The 22,395-nt window shown below is 37.4% G+C and overlaps 4 protein-coding genes across 6 annotated transcripts; all 4 read right to left on the bottom strand.

The window, feature by feature from the left end:
* Positions 1 to 1,755: 1,755 nt before the first annotated feature.
* Positions 1,756 to 6,356, bottom strand: LOC140535886 (uncharacterized). 2 transcript variants are annotated; one of them, XM_072657424.1, is made up of 6 exons: positions 6,156 to 6,356; positions 5,310 to 5,678; positions 4,168 to 4,260; positions 2,548 to 2,667; positions 2,418 to 2,455; positions 1,756 to 2,289 (listed from the first exon to the last, which is right to left on the bottom strand). In XM_072657424.1, exons 1-6 carry the CDS (start codon positions 6,190 to 6,192, stop codon positions 1,972 to 1,974), a joined length of 975 nt encoding a protein of 324 aa, XP_072513525.1. In that variant the 5' UTR covers positions 6,193 to 6,356; the 3' UTR covers positions 1,756 to 1,971. The 2 variants fall into 2 exon arrangements, with proteins under 2 accessions (XP_072513525.1, XP_072513526.1); XM_072657425.1 differs by lacking the exon at positions 4,168 to 4,260.
* A 2,298-nt stretch (positions 6,357 to 8,654) lies between these two features.
* On the bottom strand, positions 8,655 to 11,434 carry LOC140535975 (CMRF35-like molecule 7). The gene is made up of 4 exons (XM_072657570.1): positions 11,262 to 11,434; positions 9,594 to 9,955; positions 8,823 to 8,879; positions 8,655 to 8,737 (listed from the first exon to the last, which is right to left on the bottom strand). The coding sequence occupies exons 1-4, from the start codon at positions 11,296 to 11,298 to the stop codon at positions 8,729 to 8,731; spliced, it is 465 nt and encodes a 154-aa protein (XP_072513671.1). The 5' UTR covers positions 11,299 to 11,434; the 3' UTR covers positions 8,655 to 8,728.
* A 1,178-nt stretch (positions 11,435 to 12,612) lies between these two features.
* Positions 12,613 to 18,444, bottom strand: LOC140536086 (uncharacterized). Its single transcript, XM_072657723.1, has 8 exons — positions 17,479 to 18,444; positions 16,846 to 17,175; positions 16,408 to 16,467; positions 15,295 to 15,360; positions 15,017 to 15,094; positions 14,172 to 14,282; positions 13,700 to 13,734; positions 12,613 to 13,438 (listed from the first exon to the last, which is right to left on the bottom strand). The coding sequence occupies exons 1-8, from the start codon at positions 17,798 to 17,800 to the stop codon at positions 12,968 to 12,970; spliced, it is 1,473 nt and encodes a 490-aa protein (XP_072513824.1). The 5' UTR covers positions 17,801 to 18,444; the 3' UTR covers positions 12,613 to 12,967.
* Positions 18,445 to 18,733: 289 nt separating this feature from the next.
* On the bottom strand, positions 18,734 to 22,309 carry LOC140536087 (uncharacterized). 2 transcript variants are annotated; one of them, XM_072657725.1, is made up of 7 exons: positions 22,220 to 22,309; positions 21,813 to 22,139; positions 21,111 to 21,173; positions 20,620 to 20,715; positions 19,858 to 19,976; positions 19,365 to 19,738; positions 18,734 to 18,981 (listed from the first exon to the last, which is right to left on the bottom strand). In XM_072657725.1, the coding sequence occupies exons 1-7, from the start codon at positions 22,257 to 22,259 to the stop codon at positions 18,960 to 18,962; spliced, it is 1,041 nt and encodes a 346-aa protein (XP_072513826.1). In that variant the 5' UTR covers positions 22,260 to 22,309; the 3' UTR covers positions 18,734 to 18,959. The 2 variants fall into 2 exon arrangements, with proteins under 2 accessions (XP_072513826.1, XP_072513827.1); XM_072657726.1 differs by having other exon boundaries at positions 21,936 to 22,139.
* Between the last annotated feature and the right edge of the window lie 86 nt (positions 22,310 to 22,395).

The following is a 22,395-nucleotide window of genomic DNA, read 5'->3' as shown; positions in this document are numbered from 1 at the left end:
TCTATACAGCATATTCTTGACTTGTGATATGTCAAGATATTTATGGCCCTTGTGATCTCAGGCAAGCTCTAACTTTTAATCACTTCCTTTTTTGAGTCATATTTCATACTCCTCCAAATTGTTCACTTCCTGTGCACATCATTGTCACAGTATGTGATGCTACTCTGTAATGTACTCTGGAATCTGTAATAAACCTTTTATTTGATGAGTTTTTATAAATAAAATATACAAAATGACAAAGAAAATTATACTACCAATTTTAACCTCCACCACACCCATCTTGTCCCATCCTATCCAACCACAACAAACAAGCTCATATATACATATACTCACACTGTCTAATACTTAGAGAATCCTCTTGGTAAAATAAACATCACCACATTTTCCATTCCCTTTAGCCATACACTATTAAATCTAGCTAAAGACAATTCTAAATAACAAAAAAATCTAAATCTAAAAATGAGTGTAAACAGTGAGTCATAGAAAGATAATGAGGTGGAAGCCAGATCCGAACTTGTGTCTTGTGTCCTCTGAAGGCGTCCTGTGGTGTCTTGCCCAAAGACTAATGTTAGGAGCAGGTCCTCTTAGCCCTGTAAGTTGTGAGGTGTGACCTCCATGAGCATCAGTGAACCTTAGGTGCCCATGACCCTGTCGCTGGTTCACCGGTTATACTTCTTGGGCAAATTTTGTTAGGTTCTCATTACTGCATATCGAGAACACCCACAAGACCTGCCTGGTGTTTTGGAGCTGTTCTGACTAAGTCGTCTAGAACAGTTTGGTTCTTGTCAAAGTGTCTCAGGCTCTGACACATGGACATTTTTCCTGCTTCACCACCTCTGATTTACACCTTCAAGAACTGACTGTTCACTAGTGGCCTAATATGTCCACCCTTTGACAGGATCCACTGTAGAGTATTTTTCATTTTGCCTGTCAGTGGTGCCAATGTTATGGCTGATTAATGTATATTCATCATGTTTCTCATGAAAGCATTGTTGGCTTACTACAGTAGGAATGTGCAATATAATGTTTTGGTGTGGCTTTAATGCATCACATAAACTAAACTAATATTTCAGCTTCCAGTTTTCCAAAAGCTTGTTAGTGTTCAGATCATCTTAACTGGTAGAGAGAGAGTTCAGTACGATGATTATTTTACATTTGTATTTGGGAAAACAAGCTCGAATTGGAGTTCAGTTCAGCTGACCATGATTGCACTACATTAACATGTTAATTAATTAAATCAGTCAAGCTTCAATAGCAATGTTCAGGCTCAGCATTTCCATGCCAGTAAACACAGCAACACAAATGTAGATACATCATAAAACTCTTTAGAGCCACTCCTCTACAGCACAGATTAAAATCAGTCATGATTATGAACACTTTTTAATATCAGTAATAATAATCAAACAACATAGTATTTCATTTAATTTTATAGGGACTAGGTATCTTGTAAATATAATGCAGGACTACATTTCCCAATGTGCTTTGTGCTCACTGCAGCTTTGTGCAACTCTTGCCTGACATTTCCGTTTATATCTGATCTGAGATCAGTTCCCGCAGATCTAGTATCTATCTAATTACTTACTATTAGAAGAGAAAGCCTAAAACAGCACATTAGGTAAATGTGGTTAACCTCTGAAACTGGATTGTGTAACATCAAGCTCTTCCTTCTTCCTTTGATTAACCTCTTTCCATTTCACACAGAGACCCAGAAAGATGAAACAACAACAAGCACTCCGTTACGGTTTCAGCGTTTTTATTGTCATTTCAGTTTCAGTTGTATTTTATGTTGAATAATATTCAGTTTGTCTTTGGATTAGTTGCAAAATAATAATGGGAGCATACTGTAGAAAAGAGAACAGCAAAGATATTCTAGATGATTAGTTAAGCCGTCAATCACAGAAGCACTATGTCGCTCTCATAGCAGCTCACTAATGCCATCTGGTGAGCATTAGCGGACCTATCACGGTCGCTTCAATGTCGAATAATGGCGTAGATATCATGTGACCTCCCAGCAAAGGCAGAGCTGTCTCTGACCACCTGTGAACTTTGCACAGTGTTGACAGTTGCATAGTGGAGGGAAGCTGATTCTGCTGAAAGGAAAGGTATGGCATCATCTGCTGGTGCCTTGGGTATGTTAATTACAGAGTAAACCACAGACTCCTGATGTGGGAGTTGACTTCTTGCAGAAGGCCTGAAGTCTGAGCAAGGGGAGAGGGTTGCTGGTGTGTCACATGTGACTATGTCTGGCCTGTGGTTGGTTAGGACAGTGTCCTCGTAGATATGGGAATCCTGAAGAAAAGGAGGATGCTACAGTATGTGCTGCCATATTATTGATCATAAAACATGCATAAATATTCTCAAACACTCACTACATATACATATATTCTTATACATATAAGAAGATCTATTCCACTCACCCTGTTAGACTGAGTGCAGGTCCTAGGTTGTGTAGATTCTGCAGAAATTAGGATGTCAAAATTTGATTAGTTTCCAGAAGAAAAAATATAACCAGTATATGAGGTATAACCAACTGACATTATAAAGTACCTGTTGTTTTTTTGGCATTGTTCTTCTTAATCAGAACCAAAATACTCATACCAAAAACACTCATAGTTGCACACAGCAGCACAACTACAGCCAGGAAGATCCAGAAATACACGGACTTATCTGATGGAGTGAATTAACAAAGACAAACAATCAAGCATGAGAAGAAATAACTAAACAACAGATCTGACCATTCGAGACATTGACTTCACAACACAATCTAAAGGTGTCCTGTAAGTTGTGAGGTGGAGCATCAGTGAGCCTTGGTCACCCATGGTCCTGTCACCGGTTCACAGGTTGTCCATCCCTGGAGTGCTTTTGTTGGGTACTGATTACTGCATTCCTGCACCAGGAACACCCCACTAGACCTGGGGTGATGTTTTGGAGATGTTATCCACCCCTTGACAGGAGCCACTGTAGATGAAGATACTCAGTGTGTACTATAGCTATGGCTGATCAGTCAGCCATATATGAATTTGGAGATTTTCATGACTGTGACAATCTACTACTGGTCAAAAGATTTGGAACAACCCTGATTTTTCCAATCGTTGTTGACAATTAAGTCCAGTAAATAACATGAAATTCATTGGTACAAAAGTAAGCAGTAAATGCCCAGAGCTTTTGAGGACAGAAAATGAACAAAATCATGTAAATAGTCAAAAATTGTGTTTTTTTAGGGAATAGGTCTTTGGTTAAAGACTCCGAGGTGGCTCATAGCAAAGGAAGTTAATTTAGCTTTAAAACTTGAAGCAAAAAATATACACACCCTTTTATAAATATTAGGGTTTATAAAGGGTTTATATAAACCTAGATAAACATATACATGTAATGTATTAGTGTTGGTACATGTTTTTGTATTAATGTTCACTATCATAGCTGTGTTATTTTAGATGTATTTTACTCACATATATGCACACATACACATTGCCACAGTCCTACAACCAATGTCTTCCTAAAGCTCTCCAGCCTCATCATCACAATAACAGTGGATACCAGTGTAACAGTGAATCACACTCTGGTTCAAATGCATATATTGTTTACACTTATTCTTCTTATTCTATATCATGTTATTATTGTTTTTACTGTACCGTATTAAGTAACTGCTACTGGCTGCTAAATTTCCCTCAGGATTAATGAAATATCTCTCTGTCTGTCTGCCTGTCTGTCTGACTGACTGTTTTTGTTTGCTTAGCTTGGCTTTCTTCTGTAGTGCTAGCAGCACACAACAAGCTTTTGCACTCTAAATACAGTGATCTGTGTGTCTGTATTGAGTGACATTAAACAGCAGAGCTGCCCAGCAAGCTTCTAACGTCTCAAATTGTTATTAAAATCATGATGAACTCTCCAACTGGCCATGTGCATTCTAGCAGGTTTCCTGTCAAACCCAAACCAAACACACCTGAGCTAATCAAGGACTCCTAAACACAAACATATACTCAACCAAAAGTGGTGGATTAGTATTAGAACTCCAACAAAAGCAGGATCAACTTATTTTATTAACTGATTTATTAACTAATTGATTTCAGAAGAACGATGAATGAGCAGGTGTCCCAGTACTTTTGTTTATATATTAAACAAAAAGTTAAATAAATGAAATATGTGATTTCTGAGCGAGTGGTTCACCTGTGATAGGTATCTCGTTGCTCTGTGTGACCAAGTGATGTGTTTCTCCCCATGCTGATTTGAATGGAGATGATGTAGTGTTTTGGAGAGATGCTAAAGAAAAAGATAAAGTCACACCGTTTTACAATGACATTTTCTACAGTTATAAAACAAAAACAAAAACAAAAACAACAAAAAAAAAAACCATCAGAGAAGCTCAGAGAGTTTTTAATTCAAAGGGTTTAGACCTATTTAGGTCTACTCAGTATGCCTGACTCATTATCAAGTACTCTATAAAATGATAATAAAAGATCATCAAAATATGTCATTATTAAACATTAAAAAGAGCTTATTCTGCTTTTGTTGGAGTAACTCTTTACTGTCCTGTGAAGAAGGCTTTCTATTAGATTTGATTGCAATGAACAACAAGAGAATTAGTGAGGTCCAGGTGTTTGATGATCACCACCCCACCTCATCCCTAACTTCCCAATGCATCCCAAAAGTATTGGATAAAGCATTAGCATTCCAGAGAACACAGTTCTTCCACTGCTCCACAGCTCAATGCTGGGAACTTTATACCCCTCTAGCCCAAGTCTGGCATTAGGCAGAATGGTGTCAATAAGTTAATGTTGATCTGCTCCAGAGAGTCTTATTCTATTGGCAATACTTCTCTACAGGGTCTAGACAAGCTGTGTCTGTGTACAATGGGTGCAACTTAAAGTAGCTGAATGCATTCGTTAGACGGGATGTCCACAAACATTTGGACATACAGTGTATGTTGCACAGAGGGACTGTTAGAGATGTCGAAAACCAACTGTACTGTTGCAATCTAAGAGATATCTCTTTTTTTGTCTAACAGATATTCCAGACTTTCACATCATTTGCATGTGCACATTCACTTCATCTATGAGTGGTCATTATGTTTTGGCTTATAACTGTATATGAAACTTGGCTAGATATTATTCTTTACATAAGTGATGTTGTTTAGAAAGGTTATGGCCAGAGACTATGAGACTGGTGTTTATCGTTGTGATTAACAATGGTACTACCCTCCCTGTTTGGCAGATTAGCACCTCACCATTTTTGAATTTACAATTTAAAGAAATGATGCATTGTGTGTGTGACTCTACATAAGCTCCAGATCAAACATCTCAGTTGCTTACCATTCTGGGTGCTTGAGCTTTGTGAACTTGGGAGAATGTCTTGCACTACATCCAGGTTGACCTCTGTGGGTTTATCTGGCCCCCACCAGTCTACACCACACCAATACAGACCAGCATCTTCTACACTGAGGTTCCTGATGGTCACAGTAAACTCCTTCTTCTCTTGGTCGTCCTCCAGAGAGAATCTATCATCAGTTGACCACGTCCTCAACCGGTTTGCTCTAACAATCTCAAACCTTTCTCCAGGTCTACCTTTGCTGAAGTATTTTGGGTATGACTCACTTCCTCTGTGGTACGGACAACAGACAGAAGCATTTCCTCCTAAAGGTGCTTTCACTCTGAGTCCTGCAGATGTCGCACATTGGAAACCTGAAAGATAGAGAAAAAAAAAGAGAGAGAGCGAGAATATCAAAAATAATGTAGCGCCATTTCGGATATTTATTTAGGCAAATGAGTTGAGAGTAGGGGCCAGCAAAGCTCAGGAGGCCTCATTCACCAATCATTTTTTTGAGTTTTTGAGAAAAATCCTGACAAAAATCTACATCACATTGATTTATTTGATGATGCTGTAAAATCAGATTTGCTTTTATAGTGATGGATCCCTCTGTCCTCTTAAACTGAACAAATCCCAAATAAGAAAACACTAATGAATGTCAAAATCTTGATAAAAATTGCATAATTTGTAATATAGTTAATAAATAAAGCCCATTGGTCTTTAGCCAATAGGTACAGTTCATGGTCACTGTGGTAAGACGCTGAATAATGATGCTCACAGAGGCAGATCTGTGGCCAACAAAAAAAAATAATGAATTTTAATATAGAAGAAGAACAAATGAAAAACCTGACCTGCAAGAAGAATCAAAGCCACTGCTATGATCTTCATACTGTTGCCGAGAAATCGAACACCTGCTGGAAATCGTATCCTGCACCGTTTGAAGTCAGTTTTTTGATTCCTCACAAATGACAAGTAACTGCAATAGACACACTTTTTGTGCTACTCTATAGTTTTTGTTCTGCTACAAAGAGCAAAAGTTCAGAATGTCAGCATATTGCTGTGGGTGTATGGATATAGGAAGTGAGCAAAGGGGTATGTGGAAGTCAGTGTAAGGGGGTGGACTTAGTGGGCAGATGCATACACCATGCTAAATGACCTTCCTACAATCCTGGGCTACTAATTTGTGGCAATTTTTAACAGCTATAAATCTGAAGCAAAATATCTCAGAAGTCTTAAAACATACAGCTAATAGTGAAATATTTTGAAGACTGGCCACATGAAACCACAAGATAAAAAGACAACTAAACACTATGAGGACAAAAGTATTTGGACACTTGCTCATGAAAGATATTTTATCCTGCTTTTGTTGGAGTAACTGTTTGACTCTGCATTCAGTGAGAAGATCATTAGTGAGCTCAGGATGTTGGATTAGCATCACACCTTATCTAGGTCCACTGCTCCTTAGTTCAATGCAGGAGGACTTTATTTACCTCTAGCCTATGCCTGGCATTAGGCATGGCGCTCCAGAGAGTCCTATATTATGGGCATTACTTCTCTACAGGGACTCAATAAGCTGTGTGTGTTTGTGACACATCTGTGTCAGCATTGGGTCCAACTTAAAGTAGCTGAATGCATTCATTAAAAGGGGTGTCCACAAACATTTGGACATATTGTGTAAAGTATTTCCTGCAGTATTTTTGAATGCAGTATTGCACATCAGAAATTATTAAAAAATCCTCAAAAACGCTTCAAATTGACATTCGCCATTTCACTTTTGACAGTGCATGAAAATACATGAAAGTATAAATGTGTTTCCTAAAGTAAAAAAAAAAATGTCCATATGTATATTTTAAATTGTTACAAATATCTAAATTTTGCTTAAAATGGACACTGTAAACAAATACAAAGTTTAGTTAACATAAAACATATCTTTAACTTTACTTTAGGGACTTAAATACATTAGTTGACTCATTTTTACATTTTAAGAAGTGCTTGCTTGTCATCATCTTTATAAGTGAAAGTGTCAGACTGTTGGCCTCTTTGCACTTCACCCAGCTGAGTAATTTCCTTTCACAGTGTAACAGTGTAATTGTTTTTCCATTCCCCTGTACCAGCACAGGAATGTACACGCACAGATATAGTGTGTAGGGAAATGGACAAAGTACTCAAGTCCTAACCCAATGTGCAACTTTGACTCATTGTTTCCAGTTTAAATCTTTACTGTCTTGATCTGGATTTACAGTTGTGTTTGGAAGTTTATATAAACTCCTCATGGACAAGAATGTTGTGGCAATGTTCTTAACTTAAACTTTTAATGATTTGTTTTTACTGATCTTTTTCTGAGCAAAATAAGTTTCAAAGCCAAATGAGTTACAACACATCTTTAATAGAAAAATAAATAAAGTTTAGTGGACAAGGTAAATTTTTTTCAGAAATATACACAGGGTCAGAAGTAGAAATGCATTACATATTTGGTATATTTGGTCCTGATGAAAATGAGTCTTCTTCATTTAGAGATGACCCAGCATTCCTGAAAACAGGTTTCATTCTTACGTAGTCATCCTGTAAAGAAGATTAAATGGCAGCTTGTGAAGCAGTATATGCACTTTCACATCGTCTTTACTATTATCATCGTGTTCATTTTAATCATTAATTTGTCAGATTGATCAGACTCACCTCTGCTAGCTCGCGGTTTGATTTGTCTCTGCTGTGACAGGAGACAGAATGTGTAGCTAGAAGAAAGATAGCTGTTAGCTGTAGCATTATATTTAGGAGCAAATGGTAGACTATAATAATGACATGTTAGACGCTGATACCTCAATTAAAGTTGTTAAATATACCCTTTAAGCTGTAAAAATCTGGTCTTAGCTGTTACTACATTTGCGGTATGACTACATTTGCGGTAGGGCAGTGGTTCCCAGCCCTAGAAATACCACCTTTCACTCAAGAAGGGCTTGTGAATTAGGTAATTAGCTAAAACAGGTGTGTTGGGAGCAAGGTGCACACGAAAATGTGCAGGGCAGGGGGTTATTCAAGACCAGGGTTGAGAACCGATTGGGTTAGGGCTAAATTAGTATAGACTAATGTACTGACAAATATAGACTGTTATTAAAACTGAACCAGAGAGTAAAGATAAAGCAGGCAAATTAATGAGCAAAACATGTATGATAAAATCCCAAAAACAGAAAAGACAGGAGTAAAAACACCCAGGACAGGAGGTGTACTACACACAGCTGTGAACACTAATAAAAAGGCAAGACTAGGGCAAAGACCAAAGACATGGGAGATGACAAGGATCCAAAATAATGAGAAGCACATATTAAGTACCTGCTCTTTCAGTATTGCTCCTTATAGCCTTAAAAAAATATCCCCGTCATTACTCCACACAACAGCAAGGCTACTGCCAGCCAGCCTCCAAGAATCATTAATTTATCTGGAGAAATAAGAAAGGTTGTGAAAGACTGTGGTCTGGGACAGATGTGAAATGTGTGGAGAGAAGTATATTTGTAGTGGTTAACCTGTAATAGAAGTCTTGATGTCCTGATTCCCTGATGGGGACAATGTGGTTTCATGGGCTGTAGGAATAGAGATGGGAAATCACCTTTTTTAGACCTCAAACTTCTAAACCTGCATAAACCAGTTGTTCGAAGACCCGGAAAACAGGCCTCTATGCAAAAGAATCCAGACACTCCTGTTAATGAGTGAGTTCAGCTACTTTACAGTGCACTGAAAAGCATTGCCAATATAATAGATTGCTCTGAAGAAGTCAAACATGAGTCTGAAGTCACCCTGCCCAGTGACATCCGATAGATAGCACTGGGCTGTGTAGCTGACTTTTTTTCAGAGTGCCTCAGTATTATCAGTACCTAAGCACACTAATGCTGTTATGGTTAAATGCCATCAACTCTTCACAGCAATGTTCCAAAATCGAATTGAAAAGTCAAGGATGTTACTCACCAGTATTACAACTAATTTACTATGGGTTTGGGACTGGTTTATGAGGAATCTGCATCGATGTATATATTTTAGTTCTTTCCACAATCAAATCTTTCGAAGATTATAGGCTTAGTTCTAATATATATATATATATATATATATATATATATATATATATATATATATATATATTATTCACAGTGACCTTAATAGAATTTAAGGATTGTCTTTGTCATTGTAAAATAAAACCAGGAGATTAATCACTGTCTCATTATTATCACAGTTCCTGGAGGGTGAGAGAAAGCTTACAATGGTGAAAAGCTAGAACATAAAAGTCTATATCAGTTGCTCACCATTCTGGGTGATTGAGCTTTTGAACTAGGGAGAATGTCTTGCACTACATCCAGGTTGACCTCTGTGGGATTATCTGGCCCCCACCGGTCCACACCACACCAGTACAGACCAGCATCTTCTACACTGAGGTTCCTGATGGTCACAGTAAACTCCTTCTTCTCTTGGTCATCCTTCAGAGAGAATCTATCATCAGTTGACCACGTCCTCAACCGGTTTGCTCTAACAATCTCAAACCTTTCTCCAGGTCTACCTTTGCTAAAGTACTTTGGGTATGACTCACTTCCTCTGTGGTATGGACAACAGATAGAAGCATTTCCTCCTAAAGGTGCTTTCACTCCTGCAGACATCACACATTGCAAACCTGAGAGAGAGAAAGAGCGAGAGAGAGAAACATTTTACATTATTAACTGTTTAAAATGTACAGGTTTAATATGTAATCTGCAAAATGCGAGAGAATGGAGAGTAGGAGGTAACAAAACACGTTAATATTAATTTCCATGAAGACTACAAACATTTCTTGGGGGTTCGCAGTGTGTTTTTGAAGGCTGCTGGAAGTGGTTTTCTATGTTAGCAATAACAATGCTGCAATATATTGAAAAGTTAGTTTTTGATGTTTGATATGTTTGACATGAGCTAGATCTAATTTGTAATTGCCTTGATCAATTTTATCTATGGAATCTAAAAGCCTGCAAATGTGACATCAGTCAGTAATCTCTTCTCCACTGTACTATACTGTTTATAGTTAGCTTTTTGCCAAGGAATTGAATCACATAAGCAATGACATTACTAATAATAAATAGAGGGCTAGGGCAATTTTAGGGGGGTCCAAAATCTGTATACCCAAACAATGTAACAATATTTCCTAGTTCAGACTAGGCCTTTAGCTTAATATAATTTTTGGAAAGACTGTAAGAGAGGGGGGAGAACTCAGAAGGTTTGGGCTAGAGTTCGGGATGAGAGACGACAGGGTAAAAAGGGAGGAGAAAGGGTGGCGAGGGTTGTGAAGACTTGCCGTATACATGAACGAGGTAGAGATGGAATTTATAGAATCCTCCTAGTTTTGCTAGAACACCACTTTGTACAGAATTAAATACACATGGGTTACTGGGGTTATTTTATTCATAGATGCTGCAAGATATTTTTTCCCTCCAGATTGCATAGAAGTTACACTGCTGTGCCTGTGTAAGTACAATCATGTTACCAAATGGTTTAAAGCAGGAACATTGGTCTGATCACCATGGCAACCAGGTTTGGTTTACTTATATGGCACTTTTAATGCCAGCTTTGTCACAAAGCAAATTTACAGAGTAAATCAGCTCCAAGTGGACAAGCCAGAGGAAGAGCTCTTAACATCCTCCTTTGGTTGACACCAAATAGCAAAATAAAAACATGAAATAGTGGATAACTGATGGATACAATGAGTAAAGAAATAGAAGTGGATTCTACACAGAAGAGCTTAGATTCTACCACTAAGACTAAATGTATATGTAAAGAGACACTTGTGTAATTATATGACTACTGTTACATCTGCACTGGTACATCTGTAGCAGCCAATACATCAACAGTAGTTACACCACTGTTTTTGAATTGTTTACGTTATCACTCAGTTATTAAAGACACTTAAAACTAAGTGAGACCAAAGGAAGAGAATGGATGGAAGATCTCACCTGCAACAAAAGTTAAAGCCACTGCTGTGATGTCCATGCTGTTGCCTGGAGGTTGAATAACATTCTCTATTGATGCCTGCTGTATTGTTTTGATTTTTCAAAAAGGTCCAGATGAAAGCCGAAGTAACGCACCAGAAGTCAAACTTTTGCCGTAACCAAGTTAACTGCTTTTCTTTCTGCTTCCGAGAACACTCAATTCAGAGCATTGGTAAAACACACATGGAAGTGAGAAAGAGTGTTTGCGTTTCTGTGTGGGTGTAAGGCTGTCTGAGTGGCTGAGTAAGTGGCAAACTGTATATGCTTTTAGTTTCCTTGGCTACTAAGATGCATTTTATAGTACAACCAACTAGCTGTAAACCTATTCCTAAAGTGAATGTTAATGTGAACAGTGAAAATAAATGTTTGGTGTTTACGGTGAAAGCATATCTTATTTTTTCTAAGTTAAAATCATAAAACACCTTCATTTAATCCACAAAGCAACAATTTAAACCAGGAAATTTTTAAAGTAGTAGCTTCACAATCATGAAAATAGTGGAGGACAATAGGAAAATAGTGTCTCTATCATTTCACTCCCCAACTGTAAAGTGGGAGCAAAACACCAATTAATTCTCATAATGCTGTTAGAATAGGTATTGAAGTGTATAATAGATTTATGAATTCTTAATGTGTTAACATATTATTTGTTTAATTATGAGAATATCTGGTTCATAGAAACAACAGATGATATACTTGATGTTCCCTAAAGCAGATATACCATGGCTGTAACATTTTGGTGACCTGTTTGTTGATGTCCAAAAGCTCTTAATTACAGCGATAAGCAAGCACTTCTTAAAAAGGCAAAGACGATACAGTACATGGGTAAATTACTGTGTATATTTACATTATTGTTTTGTGTGATAATGAGGTGATCCTAAATAACCATAACAGATCAACACATGAATTTCTCTGTGGTGGACAATTCTCCGGAATTCATTTCTAATCCAGAATAGCTGTTCACATGGCTGCTCGTAAAGTAATCAAAGGCAGTTATTGTTGAAATTTCATGAATACATTTGAAGCCTTGTCTTCTTACTCCAATTACCTACAAGAAGACTGAAACTATAACAGCCGCCTTTCTAAAATGCGTATGTGTGTAGAGGTTCACACCACAGTCTCCTTTGACCCAGTGGTCTGAGACTTTTGCTAGCTACCCACAACCTTGTTTACTTTTCATTTGTATCATAGACTTAAGAGTATCATTGTGAACATTGTGTTGCTGTAATAAAATGCTAAAAATATAACACATATAGTGGGAAACAAGCTTTATTGTTTATAACATAGTATAAGAGGATAAAAGTAGATAATGTAGCACTTTCATGGATACTTTTTCACTTAAATTTAATATAATATAAAAGAAAGGTAAAGTCAGTCATAAATGTTGAATTGTAAAAAACATAGATACACATCTATAAAAACGTGAACAACAAAAAAGCAACATGTTAATATTTGGTGGACTATTATTGTGTTTTAAGGTATTTGTTCAAAATGTGAACAAATCACATTTTAGGTGTTGTTTTACTCCAGAACCTCCAATAGCCAAATTACTAAATAACTAGATCTCTCATAAGAGAGAATATAGTCTGTCAAACAATTATAGTGGAGAGTTAGTTATAACTGCTTTAACAATGATATTTGAGTTTTTTTTATTAACACACATTTCTTCTGCATTAGTTTTGTGGAAACCCAACAGTTGAATAATCTGAAATACGTTCTGCTGAGATTTTTGGATCTGTGATCATTGAATAAGTTACACTTTCATTCTGCAAGATGTTTTGAACAGTTGAATATGTTGTGTTGTTGCATCCCACCAAAGGATTTGAAGCTTTGTTGTCTAGAAAATATATTTTACTATAAGTTAGTTCATTTGAGTTGTGAGCTGATTGACTGTGTACTTCCATACTAGGGGATGCAGAACAGCCTGTAAGTGGCACAGGATTTGTTGCCAGTGTGTATTCAGCGTGTGATATATGCTTTAGATTTGTTATTGTAGAGTATATGGTGATCAATGCTGGATGAGGTTCAGACTGATCACTCGATGTGGTATTGCCTGAGTGAGAAGCAGGGCACTGATGGGTTGAGATGGAGGTGTTTCCTTCTGTCGGATTAGTGGACTGTATCTCCTCATAAAAGCAGACATACTAAAAATATACAAAATATCAATTGAAAGAATTACACACTTTAATTTGCACATATATATATATCCAGAGAGTCCTATTCCATTGGCAGTACTTCTCTATAGAGACTAGACAAGCTGTGTGTGTGCGTTTGCACATCTGTGTCAGCAGTGGGTGCAACTGAAAGCAGCTGAATGCATTCATTAGAAGGGATGTCCACAAACATTTGACATTTGGACATACAGCATATATAAGTAAATTAAAGTAAATGAATTTGGTACCAACCTCTCTATTCACCTGTGAGTTCACATGACCTGTGACTGGGGCAAAGAGAATACATGTCTTAGTGATATTCTATAATGGAAGTTTTTCTTTCTGCTGTTTATAAGTGTTAATAAGTAAAAGTAAAAGACTGGTCCTGATTGGAGCTCAATGCTAGAAACCGATTGAGAAAGATCTGCGCTAGCTAAGATGTGTAACACTGACTAATAGTCAAGATAAGGAAGAAAAGGAAGGAGAAACATCTGAGCCTTTAACAGCAGAGATATTTATGGGTTCATTGTTTGGAAGGAAACAAACCACTATTGGCCTTTATGTGTGCTATAATGGCTTATTAATGATTAATAATGATCTTTTTGACCTGTTTAATAAACATTATTAAAAGAATATTCAAGCATTTCTAAACCTTTTATAGGGGTGACGTATTTTAAAGTGGCACCTATTATTTATATGATGTAAGTGAATTTTTGTCTCATACCTTGCCCCTCCTTCTTCCCTGCTTTGCGTCTTAAGGCAAAGGAAATTACTGACATTACTGCCAGACTCAGCAGGACTCCTCCGATGGTTCCTCCAACAATGATGAAGTGATCTATGCATATGTATATAGCATTAAAAATAATTTAAAAGAATGAGGTGTTGGAGACGTGGCAGTCCCTGTGTACACATGATTTACATACACTCAGCCCACTAGCAAAAGCCTTTCAAAGCTAATCGCAACAGCTACTTTAGAAAAATATGAAGGTGAGGCAAAAGGCTAGTGCTACTCTACTGACCCAAGCACCGATGTGGGAGTCATTAGAATGGCTAAAAGATAATGCTAGGCATTATCCATTATCCTAGAGGCCTCTGGAGCATCTAAAAGCTAAAAGTAGGCCGACCCAAGCAATGACTGGTGTGGTTATCTGTACAGTGGGCGCCACTGGAGCCACTAATAGCTAAAGTGAGCTAAAAGAGCCAGTTTAGGTCAGAATTGCTGAAAACATGGTATAAATGTACGGGTATATCATCACTGTCATAGAATAACCTTGTATCTCCATTTTTTTTGTGTGTGTTTCTTATTGTTCTCCATAATGTGAATCTGGCAGTTCTTCTTCATATTGTATCAGAATTTCATGATTAATAGACTAATGCTCCAAATGAAATGGAATAAAATCTTTTTACTTTGACTTTCATTGAAAGTACAACAGATTTTGAAATAACTAAATTATTTGACATATTTAGACTTATAGCATTAACATAATCTATCTGTAGACTGTATGATGGGAAGCCTTAATATAAATGACAAAATGGATAGTGGGTGAGATTTTTTTTTGTTGTTCTGACCTGAGCGTGGTGGCAGAGTGGAGTTTCCTGTGTCCTCTGGTGTACTTTCTGTTCTGTTAGTCACTGCAAGGGAGTGCCCTGCCCCCCCCCCCCCCCACACACACACACACACACACAGACACGTACACACACAGCCTGTGAAACTAAACTCAGAAGTACCTGAACTCTAAAGTCACTCTTTTCAGCAGAATTTTAGATTTTGTATGTTGATTAAAATGTTAGTCTGTAGATCGACTCACAAGCTGTAACAGCCAGCAGAACACAGGACTGTATCTTACCTTTTGAAGAATGGGTGGGGAATGTGGTCGATGTGGTTGGCTGGTGTATTTTCGGTAGCTTAGTAACTGATAGAGAGACATAAAAAAGATTAATCTTGCAGAATATCTCAATGCACAGGACATACAGTCCTAAAGCCTGGTCAGCTACTGTACAATATTTGTAACCCTTAATATAGTGTCCGGTACTGCATTCTGTGATATTATGATTTTAATTAGATTAAATTTACATTCTGACCTATACACTGTATGGACAAAAATATTGGGACACCTGCTCATTCAGTGTTTCTTCTGAAATTAAAGGTAATAAAAGAGCTGATCCTGTTTTTCGTTTGGAGTAACTGTTTCTACTGTCCAGGGAAGAGGGCTTTCTCCTACATTTTGGAGCTTTGCTGTGAGAATTTGATTGCATTCAGCAACAAAAGTATTAGTGAGGTCAGAATGTTGGATGCTCACCACCCCAACTCACCCAAAAGTATTGGATGGAGCACCCTCCATAATTCCAGAGAACACAGCTCCACAGCTCAAAAGACATTTATTAATTAGGATGTGTTTAGTTATATTATTAATTTTGTTATGACATTTTGTTGATGAATTAAGCTCAAATGTCCAGATGTTTGAATATATATTTAAAAAGCGTCTTAATTTTTCACCTGACTGTATACATACATTTTAAAATATATGTCAAATCCATGACTTATGGCCATATATCAGATTTCTGTGTGGATAAACATCCAAAAAATCACTGCAGTCAAATACAGGGACATTTATTTTACACCACAGTAGCTGGAAGAGGTATTTAAATTGATGTCTGATCAATTTAAATATAAAATTAAATCCACAGTATATTTTTGTTGCATGCATAAAACAGCCCAAGAAATTAATTTGGTAGCCTTAAAGTAACCAATCTCACTTCACTACATGCCAGTCTTCAGGATGAATCTACAGTAATATTACTAAATTACAAGGTTATCGAAAACAAAAGAATAGGACCTCTAACGTGTTCTACCTGAACCTGTTGAAATACATAAAACCCATGTTACTTTTTTACCCTGTTTCAATATGCAGGTCAGTCTACAACAGCTAAACAAATGGTAATACGAGAGAATAGCTTACTTTGAGGTTTATAGGTGGATATCATAACAGGAGATTGGTGGATTTTTGGTGGATTAGGAGCTGATGGAGAGAGTTAAAAGAGTTAGGTAAAGGTGCACGTATTTGTCACTGTACAGTGTACACCGTACAGCGAAATGTGTCCTCCGCATTTAACCCATCTGGTAGTGAACACACACTCACACACACACGTGTTAGGGGCAGTGAGTACACACACACACCCAGAGCGGTGGGCAGCCAACTCCAGCGCCCGGGGAGCAGAGAGGGTAAAGGGGCCTTGCTCAAGGGCCCAACAGTGGCAGCTTGCCGAGCCCGGGAATCGAACCCACAACCCTGTTATCGATATCCCGGCGCTCTAACCGCTGAGCCACCACTGCCCCTTAATCACTGCTGGATCTCCAACACAGAAAAAGCTGAGAGACACATTTAAACAGTGCATACCCTTAATCACCGTCAGATAGACTACAGTAAATGGATCTCTCCATTTTGTTTCAATTCCACAGCCGTACGGCCCTGCATCCTCCATGCTGAGGTTAGCCATGTAAGCCACAACTTTTTTTTTCTCAGTGTCATCAGCCAGAGAAAATCTTCCTTCATATGTCCACATGTCCTTTCCGTTACTTCTTATAAGGTTTGCACAATCTTTATAGATTCCCTTACAGAAGTACTTGGGATAATCTTCATATCCTTTAGCATAAGGACACGGGATGACAGCGGTTTTGTGCTCTGTTACTCTCACTTTAATCTCTTCACATACCTCACCGCTCACAACTGCCAGAAACAAGAGAGAACAAAGGAGATTTTCACTTTTTTTGTCTTATGCCAATTTAAATGTTGAGTTTCTGCACATTTTAATGTGTTGAACTAGTCTATCTATGACAGCCTTAAACCAAATTGTTAGTTTAATATAAAAATCAGTTTAAATAGTTTTATTCAACTCAGTTCAACAGTTTCATCACTTGTTATTACAGTTTGAAACATTTCAAGCTTATATTTGTCACAGTATAGGCAGTTTGAACACATATTTACTGAATAATTTAACAAAATGTATTAAATAGTCCTAGGAAATCTTACCAGCTAGAAGAATGAACAAGGTGCTAAGAAAAATCTTCATCTTTGAAAATTCAAACATCTGGCAACCCACTGATTGTTGTTGTTGTTGTTGTTGTTGTTGTTGTAATCTTCCTTTGTTAACTGTGACAACTGCAATGCCCATGTTTAATTCCTTCAAACTATGTGCTCTTCTTAAGCTGCTAACCTGAAAGTGACAGCTGAACCGATTCTTCCGTTTGTGGAAGTGTGTGTGAAATATTCTGACAACTCTGACAAAGCCTTGTGTTTGTATTTCTTCTTCTGTGGGGACCAAACCCAGCAGAGCTGATGAAATCATGAGCATCACGTGGTGGTGGGGTCATTAGACTCCATTCCCTTCACGAGGGAAAAGCTTTATTATCCTTAAAACCGCAGCTTTTATTAGAAAAATTAGACATACCAAAGCTTTTGTTTGCTGACATCAAAGGTTGGGGACTAGTTAGGTTAGAACATGCAGAGGCAGGATGTGGGTGTTGAGCCACTCTTGTGACTCTTGCCTGCAACTGCCTTATAGTACAAAAACATGGACACGTCTAATGGTGGTGCACTATTACATTCTTTAGTGTGCTGGATGTATTGTATGTAGTCTGGGACACAGCATTAGTGCTCATTCAATGTAACCTCAATTTGGTAATTAAAATATATTATATGTATTAAATATATTATTTTATATTTAAATATAAAATAATATCCTTGTTGTTTGACAGAAAGACTTATTTTGTTTTACCATTTTGTGATTCTGGCAGTTTACATTATGTCGGTGGACCAATAAAAATGCTTCAAACTGTCTTGGAATGAAATACAATGACTGTAATGAATGTATTTTTTCCCTTCTCTTTGACATTTTGGAGATATGAGGTTTTTGCCTGGCAGCAATGATATGTATTAAAATATATGCATGCTAAATATTGTTGCTGTCCCTCAAAAACCTTGTATCTCTATTTTTGACCAAGATAACATCCATGTAAGCAATGTAAATAGGTTATGCATAAATGTATCTGCAAAATAGAATCAGATGGGTCCATCCAAAGTATTTTTCTAAACGTAGTAAAGACGTTACTAAAGTAGTAATGAAGACTACTCTGGTGCTCATTTATAAATAGAGTGAAACATGGTTTGTTTATTATAAACAGTACTCTAGAACAACTAAAAATACTACACACAGGTGCGAGTCAGAATCTTACACTGTGAACAGAGCCAAAGTCAAAAACTACTAGATCCAAACTTACCCAAGCAAATAAAAACAAAAGGAAAGAGCGAACAGGAGGAAAACAAGAATGAAAAGGAACCAGTAACCAGAAAAGTACAAAAAATACAATAAATGTTCTGTATTCAACAAAAAGGTTGGCAATATTTTGTCGTCAAGTGACAAACAGAAGGCAATGAAACACAGCTGAAAGTGAATAGTACCTGGGAGGGGTGAGAAGAACAGAGTGTGGGAAATGTAGTATGTAGTAGAGGAATCAGCGGAGGCAGCTTGGAGACCTGAAGGGTGACAGTAGTATTTTATCATTTATGAGGATATGGTTGTCCTAGCAGCAAACTTGTAAACAGCCACTTAAAAAAGATGATTTTTTTGTTTATTTATTTATTCATTTATTTATTTTTTTGCATTTACAATTATATTAATTCATTATTTACCTCCGGTTACTGTTGAGAGCATCTGACAGTAATCTGAAGACATGTGTTATTAAATTACACAATATCAGCCACTACAGATTCCGGTGTGAAATTGAGGAAGCAAGCCTGTTCACCATCTGCTTCAATGTCCAGTTCTACACATGCAGTGTATTTACAAGCTGCTTTAAACAAACTCAGTGACTGAAGGCAGTATACAGTGTAACATGGGTGAGGTAGATAAGCTCTACCTTGCTGTCCTTATGGTGGAATATATGACAGCATTTGCATCTTCAGTGGAGTGTGAACTGTCTGTAGGTTTAACAGTAGAGTAGAGTGATCCTGAAGGGTGGTTAGTGTGGGAGTCACTTTCTCTGATGAAGATAACGGTGGAGTAATTGAGGTCATCAGATGGACTCGCAAAGTTTACTGTTGTGTAATTGAGAGCGTCATGAGAGTGTGGCGTAACGTTGGAGTATTCGGTCGAACTGGGGTCTGAGTGGGGCCTCCTACTGGCAGGTGACCTCTGATTGGCTGAGGATTCAATGATTTTCTGCTGATTGGTTTTTGTGGACTTTTGAGCATCTGGATTCTGACTGGTGTGTTTATTCCAGTTGGGCTGAGCCTGAATCACAAATGTAAAGATAATAAATGTTATGTGCAAGAAATATGTTATATTTGTCCCTTTTTTTCTAATTATACAATGAAGAACATCTGACACACACCCATAACAGAAAGTCTTACCTTGCCTGCTTTGTGTTTTATGGCTTTTCTTTGATTAGTTTGTTTTATCAAAATGATTAAACAGATGGCAGAAATCAACACCAAACAGATTAAACCAGCGCTTATGTAAATGATCTGTCCTGTAAAATGCAAAATTCAAAATTTCAATGTTTTATGAAAAACATAGAAAAACATATAAAAATACATAAAAATATAGTCATACTTCTCAAATAAGATCAAAAACACTTGCATGTTTTGATCTCACTTTATTTGAATAGTACACTTTAGCCCCCATAGATGATCTACAGATCAAAACTGACAGTTCTCAGCAGTCAGTGTTAGAGTATGAGTTAGAATCAGGACCAGGGGCAGGGTTTAGGAACATTGTAAAAATTAGTTCAAGTTAAGGGAAAATTACTGTAAGTATCTACAAAGCCTCTAAAGTGTCCTATTTAAATAAGGGTAAAGGACTGTAGCAGTAGCAGTAGTGATAGATAGAGGGCCGTACTGACTAAGTCAATATTTAGGAAGTGTTATAAAGTTAATGTCTACCCGTACAGTGCATTCAAATTCTTCTGTTCACATATCTGAGCTTAGAAAACTGGTGTCAGGGTGCATAGTCTGCCATGCTACACTACCCCCTGGAGCAGAGAGGCTTAAAGCCTTTACTCCAGTATTTAACAGTGGTAGCTTAGTAGACCTGGGCATTAAACCAATGAATCTACAAACCAATGGTCCGAATACTAAAACAATAACATGATCAGCAAAAACGTTTGTACTGACTGTTGCCAGATGTGTCTGTTGTGTCTGTGGTTGTTAAGTGCCTCGTGGTGGTGGTGGTGGATGATGTTTCTAACTCTGTCCTTTCAATGCTCTTCTCTGAAAAACACAATATGAGAAAAGAACAGAGGTATGATCACAAATAATGTTCTTCTTTCCTTCTATCTTTCTTAATTTCTTCCTTTCTTTCTTCCTCATTCTTTTCTCTGACTAGATCTACTTCTGCTGTACTATGCTGCCAACCAGGAAAAAGGGCAAGCCTGAGACATGCTTTCTCCACCACTGCTGTGCCCAGTTTGGTACACTTCACTGTTCTGCATCCTTGTGGTGCTCAACCCTGGTTCGGAAGAATCCCTGGCCTGTACATTCTCTTGCTCTCCCAGCCTTCAACGGATTCACTTAATCTGTTAATTAACTTGCTAGTTGCACCACTCAGAAACACCCCACCCCAAGTGTTCTTAATGTTTTGCAGCTTTATTTGAATATTCAATTACCTGTTCCTTCAGATGTGCTCTGATCTGGAAGACTCTGCGTTGTGCAGGAAGTGGTATGTGGAGCTAAGACAAAAATAAATGACAGCAAAGAGACAGAACATGATGCTAAATAAACGTAGCGAAGCTGCATGACTTAATTAATTGATGCAATATTCAATTGCTGACACACAGATGGTTGGTCAGAATTTACTATGCCGTAGTATACTTGAGATTTTATCTGACTTAGGCTTCAAAATAAAGCAATTATGAATATAAATTGTTCATAAACAACTGTTTAGTTTTAAGAATCCAGTCAGCTGAGCCAACAGATTTATTTCACAGGAATCCCCCATGAGGAACTTGTTAAATGATGTTACTTGTTGATGACGTCCATGGGCAGTTTATTTTTTACATTCATCTATAATTAGAATATACAGTGCAAGTGGAAGTGTGTAAGATAACGGACATAAATCTACACAAAGGGTTTTAAGAATATACAGCAAATATGTTCTTTAATTAAAAGCCAATACATTTATTTCTAATGGAAATTTCCAGCAACACATTCAGTCATGCAGTCCCACTAATGCGAGTTACAGGAAAAATGTGAGCGTACTGTCAAACATACAAATGCCTTTAGTCCCTTATGCTTTTGAGGTGAAAGAAAAAACAACAATGCTAAGAAAACAAGCCAGAGTTACTGTTTAACATCCATCTATGTCTTACCTTCCTCTACTGTTAGAATCACTTTGTGAAATGTGTCTTTAAGAGATCTGTCCACTCCGCACCAGTAAATCCCAGAGTCTGACTTCATCAGGCCAGAGATGTTTACACGGAAGTTTCCCGTACCTTGATCAAATAAAGAGAACCTCCCTTTGGTGTTTGTATTCAGTCTTCCTGTACTTTTTATGAGAATGTCCTCCTCTGTAAGGCATGCCTCATTGCAGAAATACTTCACATTGTCTTTGGCATGTAGATGAGAACACCTGATCTGAATTTCTCCTCCAACATGACCCTTCAGGCTAATGGTGTCTCCCATACTGTTACCTAAAACTGACATAAAAAGTCTGGGTAAGATAATGATGGCACAAAATAGATTTAAATACAAAGAAATACACTTATTTCAGCCCTACCTGTGAAGGTACAGATGAAGATGTTCAGAAAACTGGTCATATTTCTTACTGTTGCTTCTGCTACTTCTGCTACACATGCTCTGTCCAAAGACAAACGTCTACAATTGGTTTTAGTGTTTCGTAACTTTGTTTTAACTCTGTTTCCTCATGTCTGTTTCTTCATTTGGCTTTCTTAC

This window comes from Salminus brasiliensis, chromosome 15 (assembly GCF_030463535.1).
Source record: "Salminus brasiliensis chromosome 15, fSalBra1.hap2, whole genome shotgun sequence".
Taxonomy (NCBI): Eukaryota; Metazoa; Chordata; class Actinopteri; order Characiformes; family Bryconidae; genus Salminus; species Salminus brasiliensis.
The sequence above is the reverse complement of the archived record's forward strand: the minus strand, read 5'-3'. Positions and strand labels throughout refer to the sequence as shown.

Bases quoted from the DNA above. Each gene is read 5' to 3' on its own strand.
- LOC140536086 (XM_072657723.1), bottom strand. From the start codon at position 17,800: ATGCTCATGATTTCATCAGCTCTGCTGGGTTTGGTCCCCACAGAAGAA. The intron at 17,176-17,478 runs GTAAGATTTCCT...TGTTTCTGGCAG, and splicing joins CTTGTTCATTCTTCTAGCTG to TTGTGAGCGGTGAGGTATGT. The intron at 16,468-16,845 runs GTATGCACTGTT...TCTCTCCATCAG, and splicing joins CTATCTGACGGTGATTAAGG to CTCCTAATCCACCAAAAATC.
- LOC140536087 (XM_072657725.1), bottom strand. From the start codon at position 22,259: ATGACCAGTTTTCTGAACATCTTCATCTGTACCTTCACAG. The intron at 22,140-22,219 runs GTAGGGCTGAAA...TTTTTATGTCAG, and splicing joins CTTCATCTGTACCTTCACAG to TTTTAGGTAACAGTATGGGA. The intron at 18,982-19,364 runs GTAGAGCTTATC...GTCACCCTTCAG, and splicing joins TCCACCATAAGGACAGCAAG to GTCTCCAAGCTGCCTCCGCT.
- LOC140535886 (XM_072657424.1), bottom strand. From the start codon at position 6,192: ATGAAGATCATAGCAGTGGCTTTGATTCTTCTTGCAG. The intron at 2,456-2,547 runs GTACTTTATAAT...TAATTTCTGCAG, and splicing joins CAATGCCAAAAAAACAACAG to AATCTACACAACCTAGGACC. The intron at 2,290-2,417 runs GTGAGTGGAATA...CCTTTTCTTCAG, and splicing joins CCTGCACTCAGTCTAACAGG to GATTCCCATATCTACGAGGA.
- LOC140535975 (XM_072657570.1), bottom strand. From the start codon at position 11,298: ATGGACATCACAGCAGTGGCTTTAACTTTTGTTGCAG. The intron at 9,956-11,261 runs GTGAGATCTTCC...TCTCTCTCTCAG, and splicing joins GGCTTTAACTTTTGTTGCAG to GTTTGCAATGTGTGATGTCT. The intron at 8,880-9,593 runs GTGAGCAACTGA...CTATTCCTACAG, and splicing joins AAGCTCAATCACCCAGAATG to CCCATGAAACCACATTGTCC.